Source organism: Phoenix dactylifera, chromosome 1, assembly GCF_009389715.1.
Source record: "Phoenix dactylifera cultivar Barhee BC4 chromosome 1, palm_55x_up_171113_PBpolish2nd_filt_p, whole genome shotgun sequence".
In the NCBI taxonomy this organism is placed as follows: domain Eukaryota; kingdom Viridiplantae; phylum Streptophyta; class Magnoliopsida; order Arecales; family Arecaceae; genus Phoenix; species Phoenix dactylifera.
In genome coordinates this window covers 20914350-20936191 of record NC_052392.1, presented here as the reverse complement: position 1 = coordinate 20936191, position 21842 = coordinate 20914350, and the positions used below count along the sequence as shown (strand labels likewise).

General features: G+C 46.9%; 1 protein-coding gene across 6 annotated transcripts; it reads left to right on the top strand.

The window, feature by feature from the left end:
- Positions 1-67: 67 nt before the first annotated feature.
- On the top strand, positions 68-20888 carry LOC103715979. Of its 6 annotated transcripts, none has more exons than XM_026808058.2 (9): positions 74-2967; positions 3107-3270; positions 3343-3414; positions 3519-3671; positions 3756-3919; positions 4049-4196; positions 19703-19825; positions 20052-20139; positions 20240-20888. In XM_026808058.2, the coding sequence occupies exons 1-9, from the start codon at positions 396-398 to the stop codon at positions 20404-20406; spliced, it is 3651 nt and encodes a 1216-aa protein (XP_026663859.1). In that variant the 5' UTR covers positions 74-395; the 3' UTR covers positions 20407-20888. The 6 variants fall into 6 exon arrangements, with proteins under 6 accessions (XP_026663860.1, XP_026663862.1, XP_026663861.1 ...); XM_008803791.3 differs by having other exon boundaries at positions 75-2967; positions 3113-3270; XM_008803790.3 differs by having other exon boundaries at positions 75-2967; positions 3086-3270.
- Positions 20889-21842: the final 954 nt, after the last annotated feature.

Sequence of the window (21842 nt, the reverse complement as noted above, 5' to 3'; positions counted from 1 at the left end):
AAGCTAATCAAACCGGAATCTAAGTTGCAACCGTTTTTTACTCCGAAAGCTGTGCATAAATCCATGAGGGACAGCTCATACTCCCTTCATTCAGTTTACGTTCCCTCCATACGACGGGCGGCAGCCTTCGCTTCTCCACACCCTCCGTCTTTCCCCATGTAAACTAACGAATCCCAGCTCTTCTCCTCTATTTCACCCCCGAATTCCGTCGTTTCTCTTCCAGTTCTTGTTCTTCCTTTCGTGTAAATAATAAGACGATTCCATCGTGTAAATAATAATACGATTCCATTCATTCGTTTTCTCCGGGTCTCAGATCTTAGGCTAGGGTTTCCCCAATTCTCCTCCCCAAAACCCTAGGTTCCTATTTACCAAAAAAACCCTAGCTTCCTTCCCGCATGGCCGCCGATCCCAAGGACCTCCGCCTCCCTCCCGACGGCGGTGCCGACGACGACCACGCCTCCCCCTCCGCCTCCTGGAAGATCAAGCTTCTCTGCAGCTACGGCGGCAAGATCCTCCCCCGCCCCAGTGACGGCGCCCTCCGCTACGCAGGCGGCGACACCCGCATTATAACCGTCAGACGGGACTCTTCCTTCCCTGAGTTCGTGCGCAAAATGGCGGACGCCTACGGAGGGCCCACCCTGATCCGCTACCAGTTCCCCGGCGAGGACCTCGACAACCTGATCTCCGTCTCCACTCCCGAGGACCTCGAGAATATGATGGAGGAGTATGACAATCTCGGTCAGGTCTGCCCCGATGGCGCCACCTCGAAGCTCCGCGTCTTCCTCTTCCCCCCCTCTGACCTCTCCGCCAATTCCTCCTCCTCCTCCTCCGATCTCCACGACATCGGTCTATCCTACATCGAGGCCGTCAATGGGCTTGACGGTGTCATGTGGAGGAAGGACAGCATTGCGAGCTTGTCGTCGACTCAGACCGAGGCTGCTGCGAATGGCCACATTGAAGGTACGTCACCATCTCTTCTGTCTCCCACCGCCATAGCTCCTCACGACCCATCAAGATTGGTTTTTTGGAGCGCTGGTGGGCCAGTTGCATCGATCCCGGATGCACCTGGCGTGTCATCAGTTCCGAGTTCCAGTGTTCAAGCACAAATCTTGAACTCTAATGGCTCTGAATTGCCTCCTTCGATAGCACCTTATGTCCCTCAGGGCTACGTCGAATCTCAGCATGCCCATATTATGAATCCCCAATCTTTGGGGATGGCAGGAGTACCTCAGTCGGTTAACATACTTGGTGTTGCACCGCCACATTCATATGTGCCGGCCATGAACTTTAATATGGCTCTTCCAACTTCCCACGTTAGTAGCACAGGACAAGTGCAAACAAGGGTGGACTCTCATATAGAAGACAACCCATTAGGTGGAAGTGGAAGGTTAACACAGCTCCCCAGTGATCCAAACAGTAAGCCTCTGTCCCAGTTCCCACCTTTGCCACCAGTGTACTTGCAGCCGCAGACTGGGGAGCCATATGGGTTGCGTCCACTCTTGCCATCGGTAAATGGGCAGACAGTGAGATTAGAGGATTGCAACCTTTGCCAGAAGCCCTTGCCACATGCCCATTCTGATACTCTGATAACCGAGCACAGGAATGCGCCAGGAAGTGTCATTCCTGAGACTAGCCCGGTGCTCCAAAGTCACCATTCAGAGAGCATGGTGAGGCTGCAGGTGATGCCAAACATAGTTACTGGAGCTGTGGCAGACAGTGGAGTTGAAACCCAGGCTGAGAGTGTTGTCCCGGCAGCTGAGGTTGGGGCCTATGAGTTCACTAAAGTCCCTGAGATACAGCATGACAATGAGAGACTAGTGCTTCCAAATGCAGCAAGTCTTAGCCACGCCAAGGTTTTTATCCCACCAGTTTCTGTTGGTCTGCCAGGCAATAAGCAAGCATCTTATGGAATGTTCCTCCGTCCACAATCTCATCATGAAGAATTCGTGCAACAGCAATTGCCGCAGACTATGAGATTACCTCAGCATCTGGCTAAACAGGACATAATCAGTAAACCTTCTTTTGCCAATGGTGGTTCAGTTGGAAAATCAAATATTCAGGAAGCAGAGCAGTCAGTCCAAGATTCTGTGCCTGTACTCACACATGACTATGTTAAACCTATAAATGGGATGATGGAGGTGCTTCCTGCCAGTCCATCTGAGACTTCTAGATTTCCTGAGCAGTGGAAACCTGCTGTCGTACCTGATATTGGCATCCCCAATGATCTAAGATCAAAGAACTCGCCTCTGGTTGTAGATAACAGTCATCTGGTCAGACCCCAAGTTGGAGGAAATGTGATCCCTATCAGTAATGGCTCTATCAGTTGTAGAATTGTTCCAGAGGGAACGACTGGTATTCCAGTTGATCCACTGCCATCTACTTCTTTGGATGTATCTCGCCTGCATAATGTTCAACTGCCAAACAACAGCGGGGTGTCACCCATGACAGGTAACAATGGGGCATGCCCATATAATCTGGAAACTAGGGTTGGACCTGTTAGTGAAAAGTTGCTTGGAGTGTCCAAATACTCTAGCAATTTTGCCTACAGTGATAATACCATCCATAAAATTCCTAGTGGGGACTGCAAAAATGAAAATCCTCAGTTCCACCCAAAGGAAGTGATAAATAACATATCCATCACCATAAGTGACAACTCTCAGTTACCATCGTCTACCACCAGATGTCACTCTGGGAATGAAGAACGGTTGCAAGAAAAATTCTCACTGGACTCACTATTTTGCAATGAGGATCCTTGGAAAATTGTGGGGAATATGCATGGGCTGCTACCAAGACCTAGAAGGGTTCCTAGCAAGGAGTCTGTGACTATGGAGGATTTCTGCACTGAGAACCATTCAGTAAACAGCAAAGGGTCACATATATCCATTGCGTTAGAGGAAGGTGGTCTACACCATGCACAAGATTCTCTGAACAAGGACTCATGCACGGAACCTGTTCCACCCATGAAAGGTTGGGTGCTTATTTTCCCTTACTGGCAGTTAGGCTTGCATTCTCATGCATTTAATATTTAAATAATGTGATTCAATGATTGTTATTTTATATCCTTTTTGGACTAATAATTATATAGGAGATAAACATATTAAACAAGACGCAGGGTCTTTTACTGAGGGAGCAGCGCCATCAACAACCCAGTTGTCTGAACCTCCAGTGCCTGACATCTTTTCTAGTGAACCGAAGGAATCTGGTCCTTCATCCGATAAAGGAAGTGGGACTAACAAGACTAACTTAAACACCAATGATCTCAAGACTGGGGTATGTAATTTGTCCTGTAACCTTTTCTTATATTCCTAATGTCACTAGGTGCTGAATTGCATCATAGTTCAGGTTGTCAAGTCCAAACAGTCGGAGAAGATTATTCTTGGATTTCCAAATGCAGATGTCTTTGGACGCCTGCAGGTTAGGAAATAGAATCCTGTGATTCCCTTGGTTACTTCTTTCATGTCCAATTCTGTTAGATGATCCATGCTTGTTCTTTGCATTTCTTTTTTGTACAATTCCAGATAATAAAGAATAGTGATCTGGAAGAGTTGCAAGAACTGGGTTCTGGAATGTTTGGAACGGTGTATCATGGAAAATGGAGGGGCTCTGATGTTGCAATAAAAAGAATCAATGATAGATATTTTTCTGGGAAGCCATCAGAACATGAACGCATGGTCTGTGCCTATGTTCTGAAGATTTTCTCATCCTTTATATCATGTACATGTGATTCTTATAGCTATGCTCATGCATGTCCCCAGAGGGCTGACTTTTGGAACGAGGCCTGCAAGCTTGCTGACATGCACCACCCAAACATTGTGGCATTTTATGGTGTTGTTCTGGATGGGCCTGGGGGTTCCATTGCAACGGTAACTGAGTACATGATCAATGGTTCTCTCCGACATGCTTTGCAGAAGAATAACAAGTATGTTTCCAGCTCCTACTTCTATAATTGCTCCATACATTCTGTGATCATGCTATCAGTTGTCATCCTACCATTAGTGTAGAACATGACTACAATAGGAGGTTATGATTCATTACTAGTTCCTGACAGGCCATTTGATCGACGTAGACGCCTTCTAATTGCAATGGATGCGGCATTTGGAATGGAATACTTGCATAGTAAGCAAATTATACACTTTGATTTGAAAAGCGACAATTTACTAGTCAACTTAAGGGATCCTAAGCGGCCAATATGCAAGGTATATTTTATGATTTAAATGAAATGCTGTCCTGCCTTACTTTGTAGTGCCACTATGGGGCTATTCGCTTTTTTGTGATTTGGGAAAGCTCCATCACAATGACCAAGGTATTTATTGTTAGGATATTCTTGGTTACCACAAGTATGTTTGAACTCAAAAAAATTACTTGCATTAGCTAATCATGATGAAACAGAAAACAAATTAGATAAAAACTATTCTTATTCAAATACACTACTAATCTGATTATAGCTAGACTCAGTCATATATGATATCTTGCTATATGTTCAGAATAAATAATTTTCAAGCAAATTCCATTAACTGATTTCCTTGCTAAAGATAACGTATTTGGGATTGGGATGAGACCGGGGGCGCGTTTGGTGGTGGTGGTGGTGGTGGTGGGGGGGGGGGGGGTTGTTGATTTCATGTTGCCGTTGCTAAGCTATTTGTGTTTATAGTGGATTAATCTAGGGCACATATTTCTTATTTTTAATTATTCCAAATTTCTACTGTTGAACACGACTATACACAAAATTCATCTACTCTCTTTACGGAAGGAATCCTACCAACTCAAAATCAATAATGGACATTCTAAATTGAGAATCCACATCATTGCTCATGATCTGCATCATAAAAACTATCAACAAACAAAAAAAATGTTTTTTGGAAGCCTCATACTCATATATTAAATGGGCACAAACACCAACAATTGTAATAGTATTAGTGCAGCAAACTATAATGATCTACATATCATTAAACATGTATATACCAAATTCAATATATTTGGATGCTTTCAAACTATAATTAATTCAAATATCATATCGAGCCATTAAAATATTATAATTTTGGACCACTTGATGCATAGGCAAATGACCTCCAAAAAACATGATTTAGTATTAGTGTGGGAAACTTGTAACGTAGATAATAATCAAAACTGTGGATCCTCCAGACAGTCTCCATCATTGATTTTGGATTGGTAGGTTGAGTGTGTGTGTGTATATATATATAAACAAAATCAGAAGGTGGCTATGATTCTGAAAGGCTACAGAAACTGAAACAACTTGATTTATTGCAATGATCTGAGGAATTGGAGGAAATAGAGAATGCAAGGACATTTTGGTGACGGTTATCAGTGCTTCGAATGGAGGGGTGTCTAGTGCTTGTTTCTTCTTCATTTCCTGTAGTTGAAGAGTGTAGATATAAGGCCTTATCTTGTGCTAGTTCATGTTGATGGTGTCTCATCAGTGAGAAATGGGGTTTCCACCTCTAGGATGTAGAGGATTGTTAAAGTTCTTCACTACCAAGAGGCTGGGGTATTATCACATGTGGTTTTGTGTTGTCTGATTTGTGAATCAGGTTACTTTGGCCTATTGTGCTTAAGCAACTTACTTCAATAGCATGGTTATCAAAGGCTTGAGGTGCCCAGGTCTATTGGAGCTTATTTGCAAGGTGCAAAGTGAGGTTTGTAACTTGACAAATGAGGCATGAGTACATACATATATATACAACAAAAAGACAAAGACGCTATGTAACTAAATTCCGCATATCATACACAGATAATAAAAATAACAACATAGTCAAACACATGTATTGTAGCAAAATTATACACCCACAGTCCTTGCAGCAAGTCAAACATAAGCAGAAACAGTTAATATAGCACATACACAGAATCACAACCAGAGTCATCTATGCAGTCACACGATAAAAAAGCGCCCTTACAGTCACGAACACAAATAGAAACAAGGAGATATAGAGGGAAAGCAGGTCTATAACACAGACAGACAGATAGATACACACACACAGAGAAAGAGAAAGGCCACCAGCTTTTGTCAGTTTCTCTTCTTCTTTTGGTCATTCTTCTTTGGCTGTCAGAAAGAAGGATGGTTGATAGTCAGAAAACCCTATTGTAGATGGCCAGAGAAGCATGACTAGGAGATGGGAAGAAGAAAGAGAGGAAAAGAGGAAGAAGAAAAAATGATCACTCTAAGGAGGAAAAAAGAGGAAGAAAATGGGGAAGAGAAGAAGTGGAGACTTACCAGTTGATGCAGTGATGCTGGAAGATCACCATCTAGAAATAATGAAAACCATAGAAGGTCACCACTTCAGTCCGCCTCTTTTGCCTCTGCAATCTCTCCCCTTATCTTCTTCATTGAGGACCCTTTTTTTAAAATTTTTTGGACACTTAAGCCTCAAGATTTTCAATATGAACATCTAATTCACAACTGAGATTAACATAGATAAGGCCCACTATTTTTGCACTTTTTCCACGATATACATGAAAGGCATACTTTTGAGGGTGTACATGAACTTGCTTGCCTCGGGGGAGGAAAGGCATACTTTTGAGGGTCTACATGAACTTTATTGCCTTGGGGGCGGCAATGCGTTAAGGTGGCACCTAGGTGCTCCTTGTGCCTAAGGCATGCCTTTGATGACACAATTCCATAGTTTGCCTTCGTAACCTTTGAGACTGACCTGTTAAGGTTAAATTTGGTAATAGCTTTCAATTATGACCTGACCTAATTACTTGACTCATTTGGGTTAGTTAGGACCTTGTTGGATCCTGTTTCGTTTATGGGACAGAGTGGTCTCTTGGTCTTTTATATGATTATGTGTGGATTAAAGGTGTTAAGAAAGATTAAAGAGTTGGAAGGGTAGATGCAATTAAACAAAATTCAATCAAATCACAACTAAAATCTCAAGGTCTATGGTTCTTATTGTTAGTACTTGGTGCTCTATTGCAAGGTGTTCATAGTGGCAGTAAATGGATTTCTAAGAGGTTGAGCATTTGTTTTTGGAGGCATATATTGATCCCTGTTCGGCGCACAACCGGCGTTACCTGTTCGGCCCGCATCTGTACATCTTGAGGCATTCGAAAGGAGCATAAGGCGAAGGATTTGGTGTGGCGACTTAGGGCCGAGAGCCGCCCTCCATCACCTTGGCCGGCGCGCGCGCAAGCAAGGAGCAGGCGAGCGGCAGGCAGACCGTGCGCACATGAAGGCAGCAGGCGCGCGGGCTGGCCGCGCGCGCATGCATGGAGTAGGCGCGCGGCCGGCAAATCGAGCGCGCGCACAAGGACCAGGCGCGCGGCCAGCAGACCACGCGCACGTGCAAGGAGAAGGAGCGCGGCAAACGGCCCGCGCATGCGCAGCTCGAGCGCCTCAGGCCCCGGTGTTGCAGACCCCAAACGGCCACGCCGTGCAAAGGTCACACCAAGCCAAGAACCAACAAGATTGACCGAGGCCAACCTCGGCCAAGATCCAAGCTCAGGCCATATCCACTGCTTGGAGGTTTGTCTAAGCAGTGGCCAGCACGTCCAGCCCACGGCGCAGCCCCGCGCAGGCCATGCACAGCCCCTGCGCGAGGTTCTGCGCCCACTGCAGCAGCGCGCGGCCGACCGCGCGCACGGCCAGCCACAGCAGCGACAGCCCGCGCGCCCGCCTGCACGCGCCCAGCCCGCGCGACCGCCCGCCCGCGCGCCTGCCAGGCCGAACGCCCGCCAGCCTGCGCGCCCATCTGGGCGCGCCCGCCAGCCCGCGAGCCCGCCTGCGCGCGCCCGCCAGCCCGCGCGCCCGCCTGCGCGCGCCCGCCAGGCCGCGCGCCCGCCAGGCCGCGCCCGCCAGGCCGCGCGCCCGCCCGCAAGCGACCACCCGACAGCGCGCCTGCCTGCGCCCGCGCGCCCGCCTGCGCGCGCCCGCCAGACCACGCACCCACCAGCGCACGCCCGCCAGCGCGCGCCCGCCTTCCAGCCCCCGGCGTCTGCGCCCGGGCCATGCGCCCAGCGCCCTGCACCCGCACCCGCCTGGCGCGCCCGAACCTCGCCCAGCAAGGAGACGACCAGTGCACAGCAAGGCCGCCTCCCCGCCTCTCGCCAACACTCGGCGCCCGTGCAACGATGGGTTGCACGCACGCCGGACATGGGCATGACAACGGGCCTCATGACAACGCCCCGCCTCACCCTTGGAGGCCTCATGGCCGACATGCATGTGAAGGAGGAAGGAGGGAGGAACGGGTGAATCACTTTGATGAGGCTAGGGTTTTCGGTCCACATGAGAGGGGAGTCCGAAAACCTAAGATCGAGTTCCCAACGTTTGGAGGGGGAGATCCATATGAATGGCTCGACAAGGTCGAGCAATATTGTCAAGTTTATGAGATCCCTAGAGAAGAAAGAGTCACCCTAGCTAGCTACCATCTAGAGGGAAGAGCCAATCGGTGGTGGAGATGGCTAAGGAGTATCTATGAGAAAGAAGGGAACTACTTGGGGTGGACGGCCTTTGTCCAAGAGTTTATGAGCCAATGGGGACCCTCACCAACAATCAACCATCATGGTCAATTGGCAAAACTCAAGCAAGAAGGCAAGGTACAAGCATACATTGATGAATTCCGGCAACTACAAACCATGGTCGACGGTTGGTCGGAAGAAGCCCTACTTGGTACCTTTGTAGATGGACTCAAGCCATGGCTCGCCAAAGAAATAAAGCTCAAATAGCCCGGTCGCCTTCAAGAAGCAATGAGGATGGCAGAGATCCTTGATCTAAGCTACAACCAAGACCGGCGGCTAACACAAGAGCGAGCCAACCGCAGCCCGCTGCCACCCAAACTTCAGCCGGCAGCAAGCACATCCACACCCCATTCGGCCCCTGCATCCACTTCAAAACAGCAGCCCACTGATGTCAAGAGGCTCAGCCGGGAGGAGCTTCAAAGGTATTTCGATAAGGGCTTATGTTACAAATGCGGCTCAAATGGGAGAGAGGCCACCGCTGCAACCGTGGCCAAAACTTTGTCATAGAGCTCCTCGAGGAGGAGGAGCCAGAAATTTCAGATGGGATTCAAACCGAGGACCACTCATCCGACGAAGAGACCGGCCGTGCCTTTGCCATCCATGAATGCCAAACCACGGAAGGCCTAGAAGGGTCGAATGCCATCAGCACCACTGCAGCAGAAAATTCTGCAACCATGCATGCAGCCGGCGGAACCAAAAGGGAGCCAACCATGCCACCGTCAGCTCAACCACTTGCAGAACTTCCAGCAGCAACCAATGAGTCTTCATGCCATGCCATCAGCCGTGCCGATTGGAGAATCTGGGACCGGATCCAGGAAGCCGTCAAGCTAGACGTTCGGGCCCAAGAAATCCTTGAAAAACTTGAAGCGGCAGCCGATGGAGTGATCAACTTCAAAGTCCGGGATGGCCTCATCTTCTACAAGGGGTATGTCTATGTTCCTAATACTCCTAACTTAAGGCAAGACATCCTAGACCATTTTCATAATAGCAAAGAAGGGGGACATTCAGGGTGGTTTCGAACCTATGTTAGAATCAAAAACTTTTTCTTTTGGGAGGGTTTAAAAGCCGAAGTCAAGAGGGTAGTGACCCAATGTGATGTATGCCAATCAGTGAAATATGACCCTAGGGCACCCCCAGGACTCTTACAACCCCTTCCAATACCCGGGATGATTTGGGAAGACCTATCCATGGACTTTATAGAAGGCCTTCCCAAGAGCCACGAGTTTGAGGTCATTTTAGTGGTAGTAGACCGATTGAGCAAATACGCCCATTTCATAAACCTTAAACACCCCTATTCGGCCAAATCAGTTGCCAAAGCCTTTGTAGAAGGGGTAGTCCGACTCCATGGCATCCCAAGGACCATCATCTCCGACCGTGACCGTATCTTCCTAAGTGACTTTTGGAAGGAGATGTTCACACTTCAAGGCACCAAGCTTAAACCAAGCTCTTCATACCACCCCCAGACCGATGGACAAACAGAGGTTGTCAACCGAACATTGGAGCAATATCTTCGGTGTTTTTGCCACAACAAACAGAACCTTTGGTCAGAATACTTGGTGTGGGCTGAATATTGGTACAACACTTCATATCATTCGGCGATCAAGACAAGCCCCTACCAACTTGTCTACGGCCGGCCGCCACCAACCATGACTACCTATGAACCCGGGACGGCAAGGACTCATGAAGTGGAGCAACAACTAATCAACCGGGATGAAATGCTCAATCATGCCAAGAAGGAACTTCAAAAAGCTCAACAACGCATGAAGAAGTACTATGACACCAAGCATAGAGAGGTAACCCTTCAACCCGGCCAATATGTCTATTTAAAAACCAGCCCAAAGAAGCAAAAGGCACTCAAAAGAAAATTCAGCTTCAAGCTATCAAAGAAATACTATGGGCCATTCAAAATCTTGGAGAAGATCGGGGAAGTAGCTTACCGGTTGGAGTTGCCACCCAATTCCCAACTCCATCCGGTCTTCCATGTTTCTATGTTGAAGGAAAGAGTAGGAGACCCTTCCCTCATCGAAAGAGAGCTTCCAACATTCGATGAGGAAGGAAGGTTCCTCCTACAACCAAGAGAAGCCCTCAATTACAGAATTTGGAGAAGGGGCAGAGGAAGAAGACCCATTTGGCAAGTCCTTATACATTGGCGGAGCACCTCACAAGAAGAAGCCACATGGGAGGATTATGATGAGATTGCCCTTCGGTATCCAAACTTCACCCTTGAGGACAAGGGTGTTCTCCAAGAAGGGGGGGATGTTGCAGACCCCAAACGGCCACGCCGTGCAAAGGTCACACCAAGCCAAGAACCAACAAGATTGACCGAGGCCAACCTCGGCCAAGATCCAAGCTCAGGCCATATCCACTGCTTGGAGGTTTGTCCAAGCAGTGGCCAGCACGTCCAGCCCACGGCGCAGCCCCGCGCAGGCCATGCACAGCCCCTGCGCGAGGTTCTGCGCCCACTGCAGCAGCGCGCGGCCGACCGCGCGCACGGCCAGCCACAGCAGCGACAGCCCGTGCGCCCGCCTGCACGCGCCCAGCCCGCGCGACCGCCCGCCCGCGCGCCTGCCAGGCCGAGCGCCCGCCAGCCTGCGCGCCCGCCTGCGCGCGCCCGCCAGCCCGCGCGCCCGCCGGCGCGGCCGCCCGCAAGCGACCACCCGACAGCGCGCCTGCCTGCGCCCGCGCGCCCGCCTGCGCGCGCCCGCTAGACCACGCGCCCACCAGCGCACGCCCGCCAGCGCGCGCCCGCCTTCCAGCGCCCGGCGTCTACGCCCGGGCCATGCGCCCAGCGCCCTGCGCCCGCACCCGCCTGGCGCGCCCGAACCTTGCCCAGCAAGGAGACGACCAGTGCACAGCAAGGCCGCCTCCCCGCCTCTCGCCAACACTCGGCGCCCGTGCAACGAAGGGTTGCACGCACGCCAGACATGGGCATGACAACGGGCGGCAACCAGGGGCACCAGCCCATGCATGCGCACAGGTGCACGCATGCACAGCAAGAACAAGGCTCGGCCAAAACCACATCTGACTGAGCGCAATCAGACCAGCCAAATCCAAAGCCAGCGCACGGGTCAGGCGCAACCAGGAGCACAGCGAGCCAACCGAGCCCGCACACATTGGATCCAGACCAGCCCGCGCGCCTGCCCAAGAGCCAGACAAGGAAAGCCGAGGTCAGCCCGACCAAGCGCGCGGCCAAGGACAAGTGGCAACCATCCGCGCACCAGGCGCAAGGCCAAACAAGGAAGGACTCGGTCAGCCCAGCCGTGCGCGCGCCCAGCGACAAGTGGCAGCCATCCGCGCGCAAGGCCAAACAAGGAAGGTTGTCACCGGTTTGCGCCCAGCCCAAAGCAACCAACAGGGACACTTGGCAGGCCGCCCAGCATCAGCGCCCAGCCAAGCAAGGAAAGCGCACGCGCAGAATCAAAGGAGGAGCCGGTAGGCTCTTCCATAGCAAACCGGCAAGGATGAACATCAGCGGCCGAGATGCAGCAGGCCAAAGGATGGACGTCCAGCAGCAAGCTAGGGCAACAGGCCATGGGAACCAAGGCACAAGCGGCGCATCCTTGAAAATCAGCAAGCGCCCCTCGACCAAACAGGAAAGGCAACCAAATCAGGCCGCGCCCGGGCAGATGGCAGCATCAGCTCGTGACACGCGCGCAGGCCAAACCGAGGGCCAATCCCATGCGACCACCCATTGCAGCACATGGCCGAAGAGGGCCAAAGAAGGACAGCACCAGGCGGCCAAAGGAGGCAGCCATTTGAATTTCAAATTAGAGTCCAAATAAGCTAAGGCATTCGGCCTACAAAAGGAGCCATTAGGGCCCTTAGGTTATCATCTATCTTTTATCATATTTTCCAGCAAAGAGTCAAGGGTTGTATCCCTTTTGTATGTCGGCCGAAAGGCTTGGGCTAGGGTGGAGATCATCAACTCTCCTTAGATTGTTTTAGGCAAAGCAAGGTTCCTTCCGGATCTTGCATTGAGTCCTTGTATTCGTTGTCATTGGAATGAAGTTAAGTTCTTTTCAACATTAAGCCCCATACTTGATTTCTTCCCAACGCCGGCAGCCAAGAGGCAAAGCACACGGCTTGGATTCCAAGGCAGCAAGAAGGAAGAGAGATACCCACAAGCAAGCCGGTCCCATCACAAGCAAGTCCCTCTACCGTTGGCGCGGGGTTTGGGACCGCAAAGCCCCGCGGGTTCCAACACCCGGCCGGCGCACGCGCGCGCAAGGGAGGATCGCGCGGCAAGCGGCCCCATGCGCGTGCGGCCTTGGCGCCACCAGCCCAGGCCGACGCGCGCGCGCCAAGGAACGGGCGCGCGGCAAGCACGCGCACATGGAATGGGCGCGAGGCAAGCGGGCGCGGGCGCGAGGTTCTTGACCGCGCACACGGCCCGCCCGACCAGGCACGCCCAAGTCAAGCGCCGAGGCGCCCAAGTCAAGCGCCCCAACCAGCAGTGATCAGACCAAGCCAACCGGCCAAGCGCAAGAGGCAGCGAACGACACCAGGCCAGCCCACACCCACGCACGGACTGCCAGACCGCGCACGCCAAGAATCTGGCCAGCATGCCATGCCAGCGCCAGCCAACAACCATCAACTGCAGGGCCACAGCAGGATGCAGCGCCAGCCAACAGCAGGAAAGCACCAAGGCCACAGCCAACCGCAAAGCCACAGCAACCGCAGGGCCACAGCAACAGCAGGGCCACAGCCACAGCCAATCCGCAGGCCACAGCCACAGCCAAGGCAACGCCAAGAACCACCAGCCAAACCAACCAGCAACCAAATGAAAACTATGCCATCTTATCAGCCATCACAAGAGCAAGGTTTGCAGCGGTTACCATCAAGTTATCAAGCCATGAAGAAGATAAAACCGCAGCAACACATGGCGGCCTCCCATGCAATGTAAAGGCCTATATAAAGGCCTAAATGAGAAAAGTTTAGGAGACTTTTCAGCCATTGTATTAGCCACCATTGAGTGTGTTCGGCCGCATAGGCTTGGGAGGCATAGTGCCTAATTCAGTCCTAAGGGACTTGGGCTAAGGTTGGGTAAATCAACCATCCTTAGATTAGGCTAAGGTTGGGACGCCATTCCCTTCTTAGATTTCTTTGTAATTCCTTTCTATTAGTGGAATCAAAAGCAACCAATTGTTGCCTTCTTCATTACATTGAGTTGTCTTCAATTGCCGAGATTGCCTAAGGTTCCAAGGAAGGTTTCATCCTCCATTCTTAGCCAAGTGGAACTTGGAGTTAGGAGTCACAAGTGCCAAATCTCCAAATCAACATGGCGCTGCCTCACTTCGGTCAAGGCACAACAACATCAAAGGCCAACGCCGAAGGAGCAAAGGGAACACATTGGTGTGGTTGGCGAGTGACCGATGCTAGACCCCACCACCAAGATGGAGATTCATAGTGAAGCATGCATGTGTTAGATCACATTTCTTTGAGTACCTTGTCTAGGGTTTTAGGATTCTAATATTTGTCATGCCAAGTGGGAAGTTGAGGATCAAGTTGGAGGGGATTCTGCTGATAAATTTCTAGATGTCTAGTTGAGGAAACTCAAGTATGTCACAGTAGAGAATGGTTGGTCATTAAAGTTGGGGAAAAAACAAGTTGCCTGGAGAAATGAAAACAATTGACTTCTAGGAAGAATTGGGAACTTAGTCTAAAGAGGAATTAATGTGAAAATGGCTATTATAGTGGGCTTAATAGCTTAGTAGCAGGTATCTTCTACCTGGGACAATGAATTGGCTTGGAATCTTCATGGAAACTCAAACCCACTTCCTTGAAGTGCCTTCAAAATAACCACTTCATCGTGCCCATAGCCATCCAAGTTCTGATAACGAAAGGCTGTAGTATTTGATTCTAAAAAGACTATCATCAAGTGAAAAATTTAGTGTCAGCTTAGAAAGGGATTATCAGCAACTGATTTTCAATATTTTCGCTTTGCGACCAAGGTCTACTGGTACCGGCCCCAACCGGTACAGTTCGGCTGTGGAAAATGGTTCCGGCCTTGTGGGGGCTGGAATCGGCCATTTTTCGCTGTGACCGGTACAAACTAGTACTGATGTGAACCAGCCCAAGCGCGGCTTCCCCGCGCGCGGGGCAAGGTGCCCACACGGGCTGGCAACCCAAGTGGGCCATTTAATGCCACTCTGTGGCATTTAATGTGATCGTGCATTTTTTTTTCGTCCGTGCGCGGACATGCAAGCGGGGAATTGCGCACCCGCGCGCGATTTCCCGCGCAGGGAACTGCAGCCGCGGCTGGTTCCCCAGTAGGGAATCGCACCCGCGTGCGATTCTCCGCACCTGCGCGCGGTTCCCCGCACTGAGCCGCACACGCCTAGGCCATTTAATGCCACAGAGTGGTTGCGTAGTTTTTTTTTTGCGTCCGCACGTGCAGACGCGTGTGCATCTGCTCTGTTGGCCGGTTCGGTACCGGTTCCAACCAATGCCCATCGGTACAGTTGGTCCGGCGGACCTTGATTGCGACAAAAAAAACTGCAATTAATCCTTTGTGAACAATGGGATCTGGTGATAGGGGGTTTTATTTCGAAAGAGCTTTAGCCTTTCTCCATGAAAATATAAATAGAATCATTGAGAAGCAAAGCAGAGATTGATGATTTTGTTCCCTTAGAGTTTATGTTAGCCTTGAGGGCAGGCCTTGGCGTATGGTTGCTCCGTGACTCGGGTGTCATGAGTTCAAAACAAAGAAATATCTTTTCCTCACGCAAGGCTAACATAAACCCTGTAGTGGCGGGAGCTTCGTGCACTGGATGCCCTTCTTTTAGAGGTTATCTTGACCTTAAAAAGAGATGAACACAAACTACCGGTTGCCAACTGGTTTTTATCTCTAAGAATGATTGTGTTAACCTGTCCTTGAATGCTCGCCCACCTTGCCCTCATTTCCTATCACTCTGTTGGCCTACTTCTCAGTATATGGCCAGTTGATGCCTTCAACCGCAAAGACTATTGCCATCTCCAATATCAAGATCTGCCTCATCGGGGCATCCATAGTAGCCCGCCCTTGCAAGCACATCTCCATGCTTCATTGAAGTGTCTTTGCCTTCTTCTACCACCACCCTGCTCTTCGTCTCCTTCCTGGCATTCTCATCACTCTTGACCCCATTCCAATCCTCTACAGCAAGCAACATCTCAACCAGAATTCTGCCTCCACTATCGCCGCCTCCATTGGCATGCTGTCCACCCTCACTACCGACATAGTTAGTGATGCCGACGGCAGCTGCACCAGGACTTACATCTTAGCCACCGCTAGAGGTGCAATTGTGGAAAAAGATAAAAAAGAAAGGAGATAGGAATCAAAAAGGGCCACAATTTTAAGTCTAATTACAAGAATACCAATTGTAGTATCCAATTATCCAATCATTCATCTAAAACTATCCAGTTTTAAACAAATGGCCAGGATTTTGTACTTGTATGGAAAGAAAAAATGTACTGTAGCATTGCCACACAGAGTCTAAAAATTCTTGGAAGCAGATCTTTATGTACTTTGAGTGAATTGTTGCTAGCTAGCCATGGCAACTTGGGCAAGAGAGGGCTTGTCATGACATGAAGGGAAACCTACCTTCTTGGTACAGTTTTAAGCTTATGCTATCTAGAGCCAAACCTCCATTACCACCTAAAATTGGAAAACGCTCAAATAAAAAGAGAAGCCAATTTTTTATCATGGAGACATAAGCTAACCATGGCAACTTGGGCAAGAGAGGGCTTGTCATGACATAAAGGGAAACCTACCTTCTTGGTAAGTTTTAAGCTTATGCTATCTGGAGCCAAACCTCCATTATTACCTAAAATTGGAAAAAGCTCAAATGAAAAGGGAAGCCAATTTTTTATCATGGGGACATAAATTGATTTCTTAGTTTAAAAACCATAAGTGGGAGCTATTTTCACACCCACACACACAAAAAAAAAGAACCAATACAAGTGACAACATGGATCATATCTAAACCTTTGATACTAAATAGTGAAAGGCAATGTACCTTTGAAGGTGCAATTTGGGATCTTAGCCTTGATTACCTGCTAGACTCGGAAAGAGCTTAGACAAAGAGGAAAGGAGCCAAATTGTCACATAATCAGTACAACATGGTTCATATCTCAACCCTTGACACTTTGAGGACAACCGTTATTTCCTTGATATTGAGTTAATAGTATTTGAATTAGACACTATTATTACCCATAAATGAAGGTTTACTTTGCATAACAGATTTCTCTCTCTCTCTCTCTCTCTCTCTCTCTCTCTCTCTCTTCTTTTCCTTTTTTTTTATATTTTTGTACAGTGAGCCTCTTGGGTTCATGGTGGCGGAATTTGGTAGAGTTTATTATTAATAATAATATACATGTTGACGTTCCAGGTATTTGGTTGTATATTCTGCCAATTTTTTGCAGGCTTGGCAGTGAGCCAAATTGTGGATTAACTCTTAATGACATGTTAGCATGGGTCGTGAGTCAAGAGTTTATTTATGACTACTTTATGTGTGATCTGTAGTACAGACTTTATTCTTTTTGGTATGTTACCAAGGACAGTGTCTGCACAGATCTTTTATGCTTGTGGAGGCAATTGTTGTCGAAAGGCATTCAAGATCTCATCTAGGATCCCCTCACATCCAAACCCAAAAACTGAAGGGTTTTAGCATGTTATAATGCGCAGCGGAAGCTAGGGATTTTAAAACTTTCTTAATAAAATCCCTATGCATGAAACCCTTTTAAGCCTAGATCACCTTAATGATTACAATCAAATGATATAAAATAAATGCAGAATTAGTAGAATACCTCAAACGCTAATCCAAAGTGTACAATCTCCACGAGGCGTCCAAGTGTCCGCCCTCCAATGGTGATCCACACGAAAACTTGATCAAGACTTTAGCTCCAAAGACTTTTGATCCTTAATGCAGAATTCTTCTAAAGAACTCTAATGGCTTGCTTTCCTTCCTTTCTATTTTTCTTTAGCCTTCTAAAATTACTTCTAATCCTTTTGTCCTAAAGAAGACCACCTTGTCTTGGCTTAGGACACACTAGAAGCAATGCTAGAAAGAAAGAAACTAATATAAGAAAGAAAGAAGAAAGGAGTGGGGTGGAATTGGAATGATGAAACCCATGGAGTGCTAACCTATTTATAATAGGTGTAGGGATGCATCTCCAAGGGATGCATCCCGTCCACACATCCTCTCATGAAAGGGCATCATCTAAAGGGCCATATCAAATAAGAGGAGGTGCAGATCAAGTGAGGAGGTGTATCAAATGATATGTCCTTTCATGTGGTGCCATATTTTGACCAAGTCAACATCACATGCTAATCACATGTCCATCACGCCTCACCTCTTGATCTTTCATGATGATGATCCAAGGGCTCCAAAGCAAGGCGCCATTCACTTGACCCATTATGTCTTCATCCAATGGTGGGATTAAGATCCAATGGTCAATTATGGTAGCCATCCTCTAACCCAATCCAATTGGGTTAAACCAACTCTCCATTATGTCTTCATCCAACGGTAGATCAAGATCTAACGGTCTAGATTGAATGATTTATTAAATCTAATCCAATTAGACTCAAACCAAGCCAATTAGGTGCCAACTCTTGGCTAACCCATATTAGAATATGATCTAATCAAATTAGATCAATTAAGAATCAGATTCGAATCCAATTCGAATCAGATTCGAATCCAATTCGAATCAGATTCGAATCCAATTCGAATCAGATTCGAATCCAATTCGAATCAGATTCGAATCCAATTCGAATTAGGAGCTAAGGTTTGCAACACCTGCTAGGATGTTTATCTTGCAAACATGATCTAATCCAATTAGACCCTTGATAAGTTTCCTTGTGTGTGACCCATTGGGTTCCATACTTAGCCAGCAATAGGTGTGAGTGCGAGTTGACCCAACTTGATTAGAACTCTTCTAATCGATTTAAGTCCAAACTGCGCGAACCCGAACTTAACAATTAGAATCCTTTCTAATTGGTGATCGAATTAAACTCTTTAATTTGATCAAACCTATAAAACAAGATTGACGTCTAGCAACGTGTCATGTCTACCCGGAAAATATGGAATTTGGTGGAAATACCAAAAATACCCTTCAGTGGCAAGTTACCATGCAATTCAATCCTTTAATCAAACTGCATCCCAAATATATATATGAGTATGAATATATGTCAAACTCAATTTCATATTCATATTTTTCTCAATCTTTTAATGATAATTCAAATAATGAAACATTAGAAACTCTTTCTAATTTTCATTCTGCTATGATCAAAGGCTTCCTGAATTATCATATGATTAGAATAAATAGGATGCTATCTTCTCTTACTAGAAGTGATTAATTCCTTGTTGACCTACTCATAATCTTCGTACACAATTCACCATATCCAGAAGACCTCGTACATAACTTATTGTCATGAATGAGTGTAAACCAAAATATGGGTTCATGTGCACAAGATACCATGGTGATCTTAGGTCATAGGATCAGTTGCACAACTCCCACTAAGAGAATCATCTTTTGACATGTAAGTAAGACTTCATAAGATTTCTCTTTGTAGGTCAATTCAGTGAACTCATTCCTCTAATGAGCACCCACATCTTTGTATTAGTGTCTTCACACAAATGATTGTGAGATCAATCATCCTCTGCATCGAGCATACATAAGACATGCCAGTCTTTCCGGTAATCATTGATCCCCTACTCAATGTACCAATGACTGGGAATATTTAAGATTAGGATTTTAGGATTTTAAGTCTCACTAGTATGATCTCATCATAGTCTTAAAACCATTGCCCTAATCTAAGGAGTTTATCATAAATATAATCAATAGCATATGATAAAACATAACGCCTTTATTCATATTTAAATGTCATATACATGATTTGGACAAATCAAAAGAAAAAAAAAAACTTTCGCAATACATATTGCGATTGGCTTGTAGGGCATCTACTCTTTCAAAAACCACAGCGATCAAAAGAGTATCTGAATCATTTATAGTTTTTGGTAATTACTGTGATAGCTACTTTAGCTTGAGCTTCTTTGAGTTTTCATTTAATGTCTTCGATTCTAAAGCTATTAATATGCGGGTCACAATGTTTGCAAGATCTATTCGAGAGTTTCTTGGGTAGCATTAACTGCTGAAGACTTTTTGCCATACCGCAGGCTGTGGTGGCTCCCATTTAGAGGGTTAAGACCTTGGTACGATTTTGTGACCTAATATGCTCCATTCACATTTGCAGGTCTGTGACCTTGGCCTTTCTAAAGTGAAATGCCAGACCCTAATCTCTGGTGAAGTGCAGGGAACACTCCCCTATATTGCTCCAGAATGTCTGCATGGTAACGAGAGTCTGGTATCAGAAAAGGTTTGCTGAATCCCCCATCTTTTATTCTGTGAAACTTATAATATTTTACTTATCCTCTGTTGAAGGATCAGGTAGATATGATATCATTTATGACTGTTAGGGAAACTCTGTAGAAGCTTCTATAATTGGCAACTGAGGATCCATAAAGCTGATTTAGATATATGGGAGAAGGCTTGATGTTTATGGTTATGGTTACAATTTGTTTGACTCTGTGTTGTTATCCCAGATCGATGTGTTCTCTTTTGGGATTGTGATGTGGGAGCTCCTTACAGGAGAAGAGCCATATGCAGACCTGCACCATGGAGCCATTTTAGGTATCGTTTTGACCCCTGATAAGTTACAAGTTGCCACCAATTTTGAACACATCCCATTGTTTTTTGTTTAACTGTGATTTAGTGTTGGCCTGCTAAACAGGTGGGATTGTGAGCAACACCCTCCGGCCCACAGTTCCTGATTCTTGTGACCCTGATTGGAGATCATTGATGGAGAAATGCTGGTCTGCTGAAGCATCAGAGAGGCCAAGCTTTGCAGAGATTGCTAACCGGTTGCGTTCCATGGCAGCTTCTCTTCCTCAGGATTAGGCCACTCACACCCAACAGTCTGGGCACAGAGAAATGATTAGGGCTTACACTCTTTTATTTTTTTGCGAGAGGCTCACTCTTTTATCATCGGGGTACTTGGCTGCCTGCATGTGGCCTTCTCATGCCGCAAAACCTTTGGGAGGAAAGGGTATACCATTTAAAAAATGTAATAGAAGATTGTGTCCATAGTACTTGTGAATAGTGCTGTTGATTTTTTCCATTTTTTGTTATAACAGTACCCACCGATGTTCTCAGAACTACGATTTTGCTCTTCATCAATTCTCTTGGCTGCAACTTGATGGACAGTGACCATTTAATAACTCAGCCTAGTCTTCATGGCTGAAGATGTTTTGATTTGGTTCTTTCTTGATACTGAGTTTGCAGACTAATTTAAGTTCTGTTTGTACGATATCCTTGAATGTTTTGAGTGGGATCTATTTCATTGTTAGAATGCTGAATCTGTTGATACTGCGAGCTTCTTCAATGTTACTGTTAGCAAATTCGAAATGTGACTGAAATGAGAACTTTCCAGGTCATCAATTGCAGCATTACTCATGCACACGTGTAATCACCAGTTTATGGAGTATCCGAGGGATCCAGAGTTCTAGTAGTCAGCACAAACCCTGTTTCAATCAGCTAGCTTATTTGGAAAGAGCTTTAAGTAATTTCAGTAAAAATTACACTCTCATGATCCATGTTTAAGACCCTTTTTTCTTATTTAAAATTATTAGTCGACAAAAGGTTTTGGCATAGTAGAAATGAAAGGAAGGATGGATGATATTTGCATGATATTTTTACTAAACTACTCTTTGATAAAAAAAGGTGAGGTGTGGGTCTCTCATCTTTTGTCAAAAAGAAAATAATGAGAGAGAATTTTATCAAAGTAGAAACTCATTCTTTATGCACTCCATTCATTCTTAGGGAGGATGCAAATTGGTGGATCAGAATGGATGGATAATCTTTCCTTTTTCATCCATCCATTCTAAGATATTTTGAACCAAATGGTGGATGAAGACTATCTATCCATCCAACCTCATCCATCCTTCCTCTCATAACCCATCCAAACACAAGGTAATGAATGGAAAGGGCATTTTTATTTAATATAAGGTGATCTCTCTTTAGTTTGGACCGGAGTGCCTGGAGGTGTTGGTAGAATGTTTAATGTTTGCAGGTGTGATTGGAACTTTGTCATCCCTAGAAACCATCAATTGCAAAGAGGTGAGAAATAATGGCAGCAGCATTCCTTGGTTCCATTTTTTGATACTAGCAGCCCGGGTTGGAGTCCCACCTTAAACCCTACTAGCAATTTGGCACCTGCAATGCACGTGACAGTCCAAATGGATTTTCTTTTTCCTTTTTCTGTTTTCAAAGAAGATGGGGTGCCCATCATTTTTATTTCGGTGCACATCAACTACGGCAAATATACAAAACGTCCA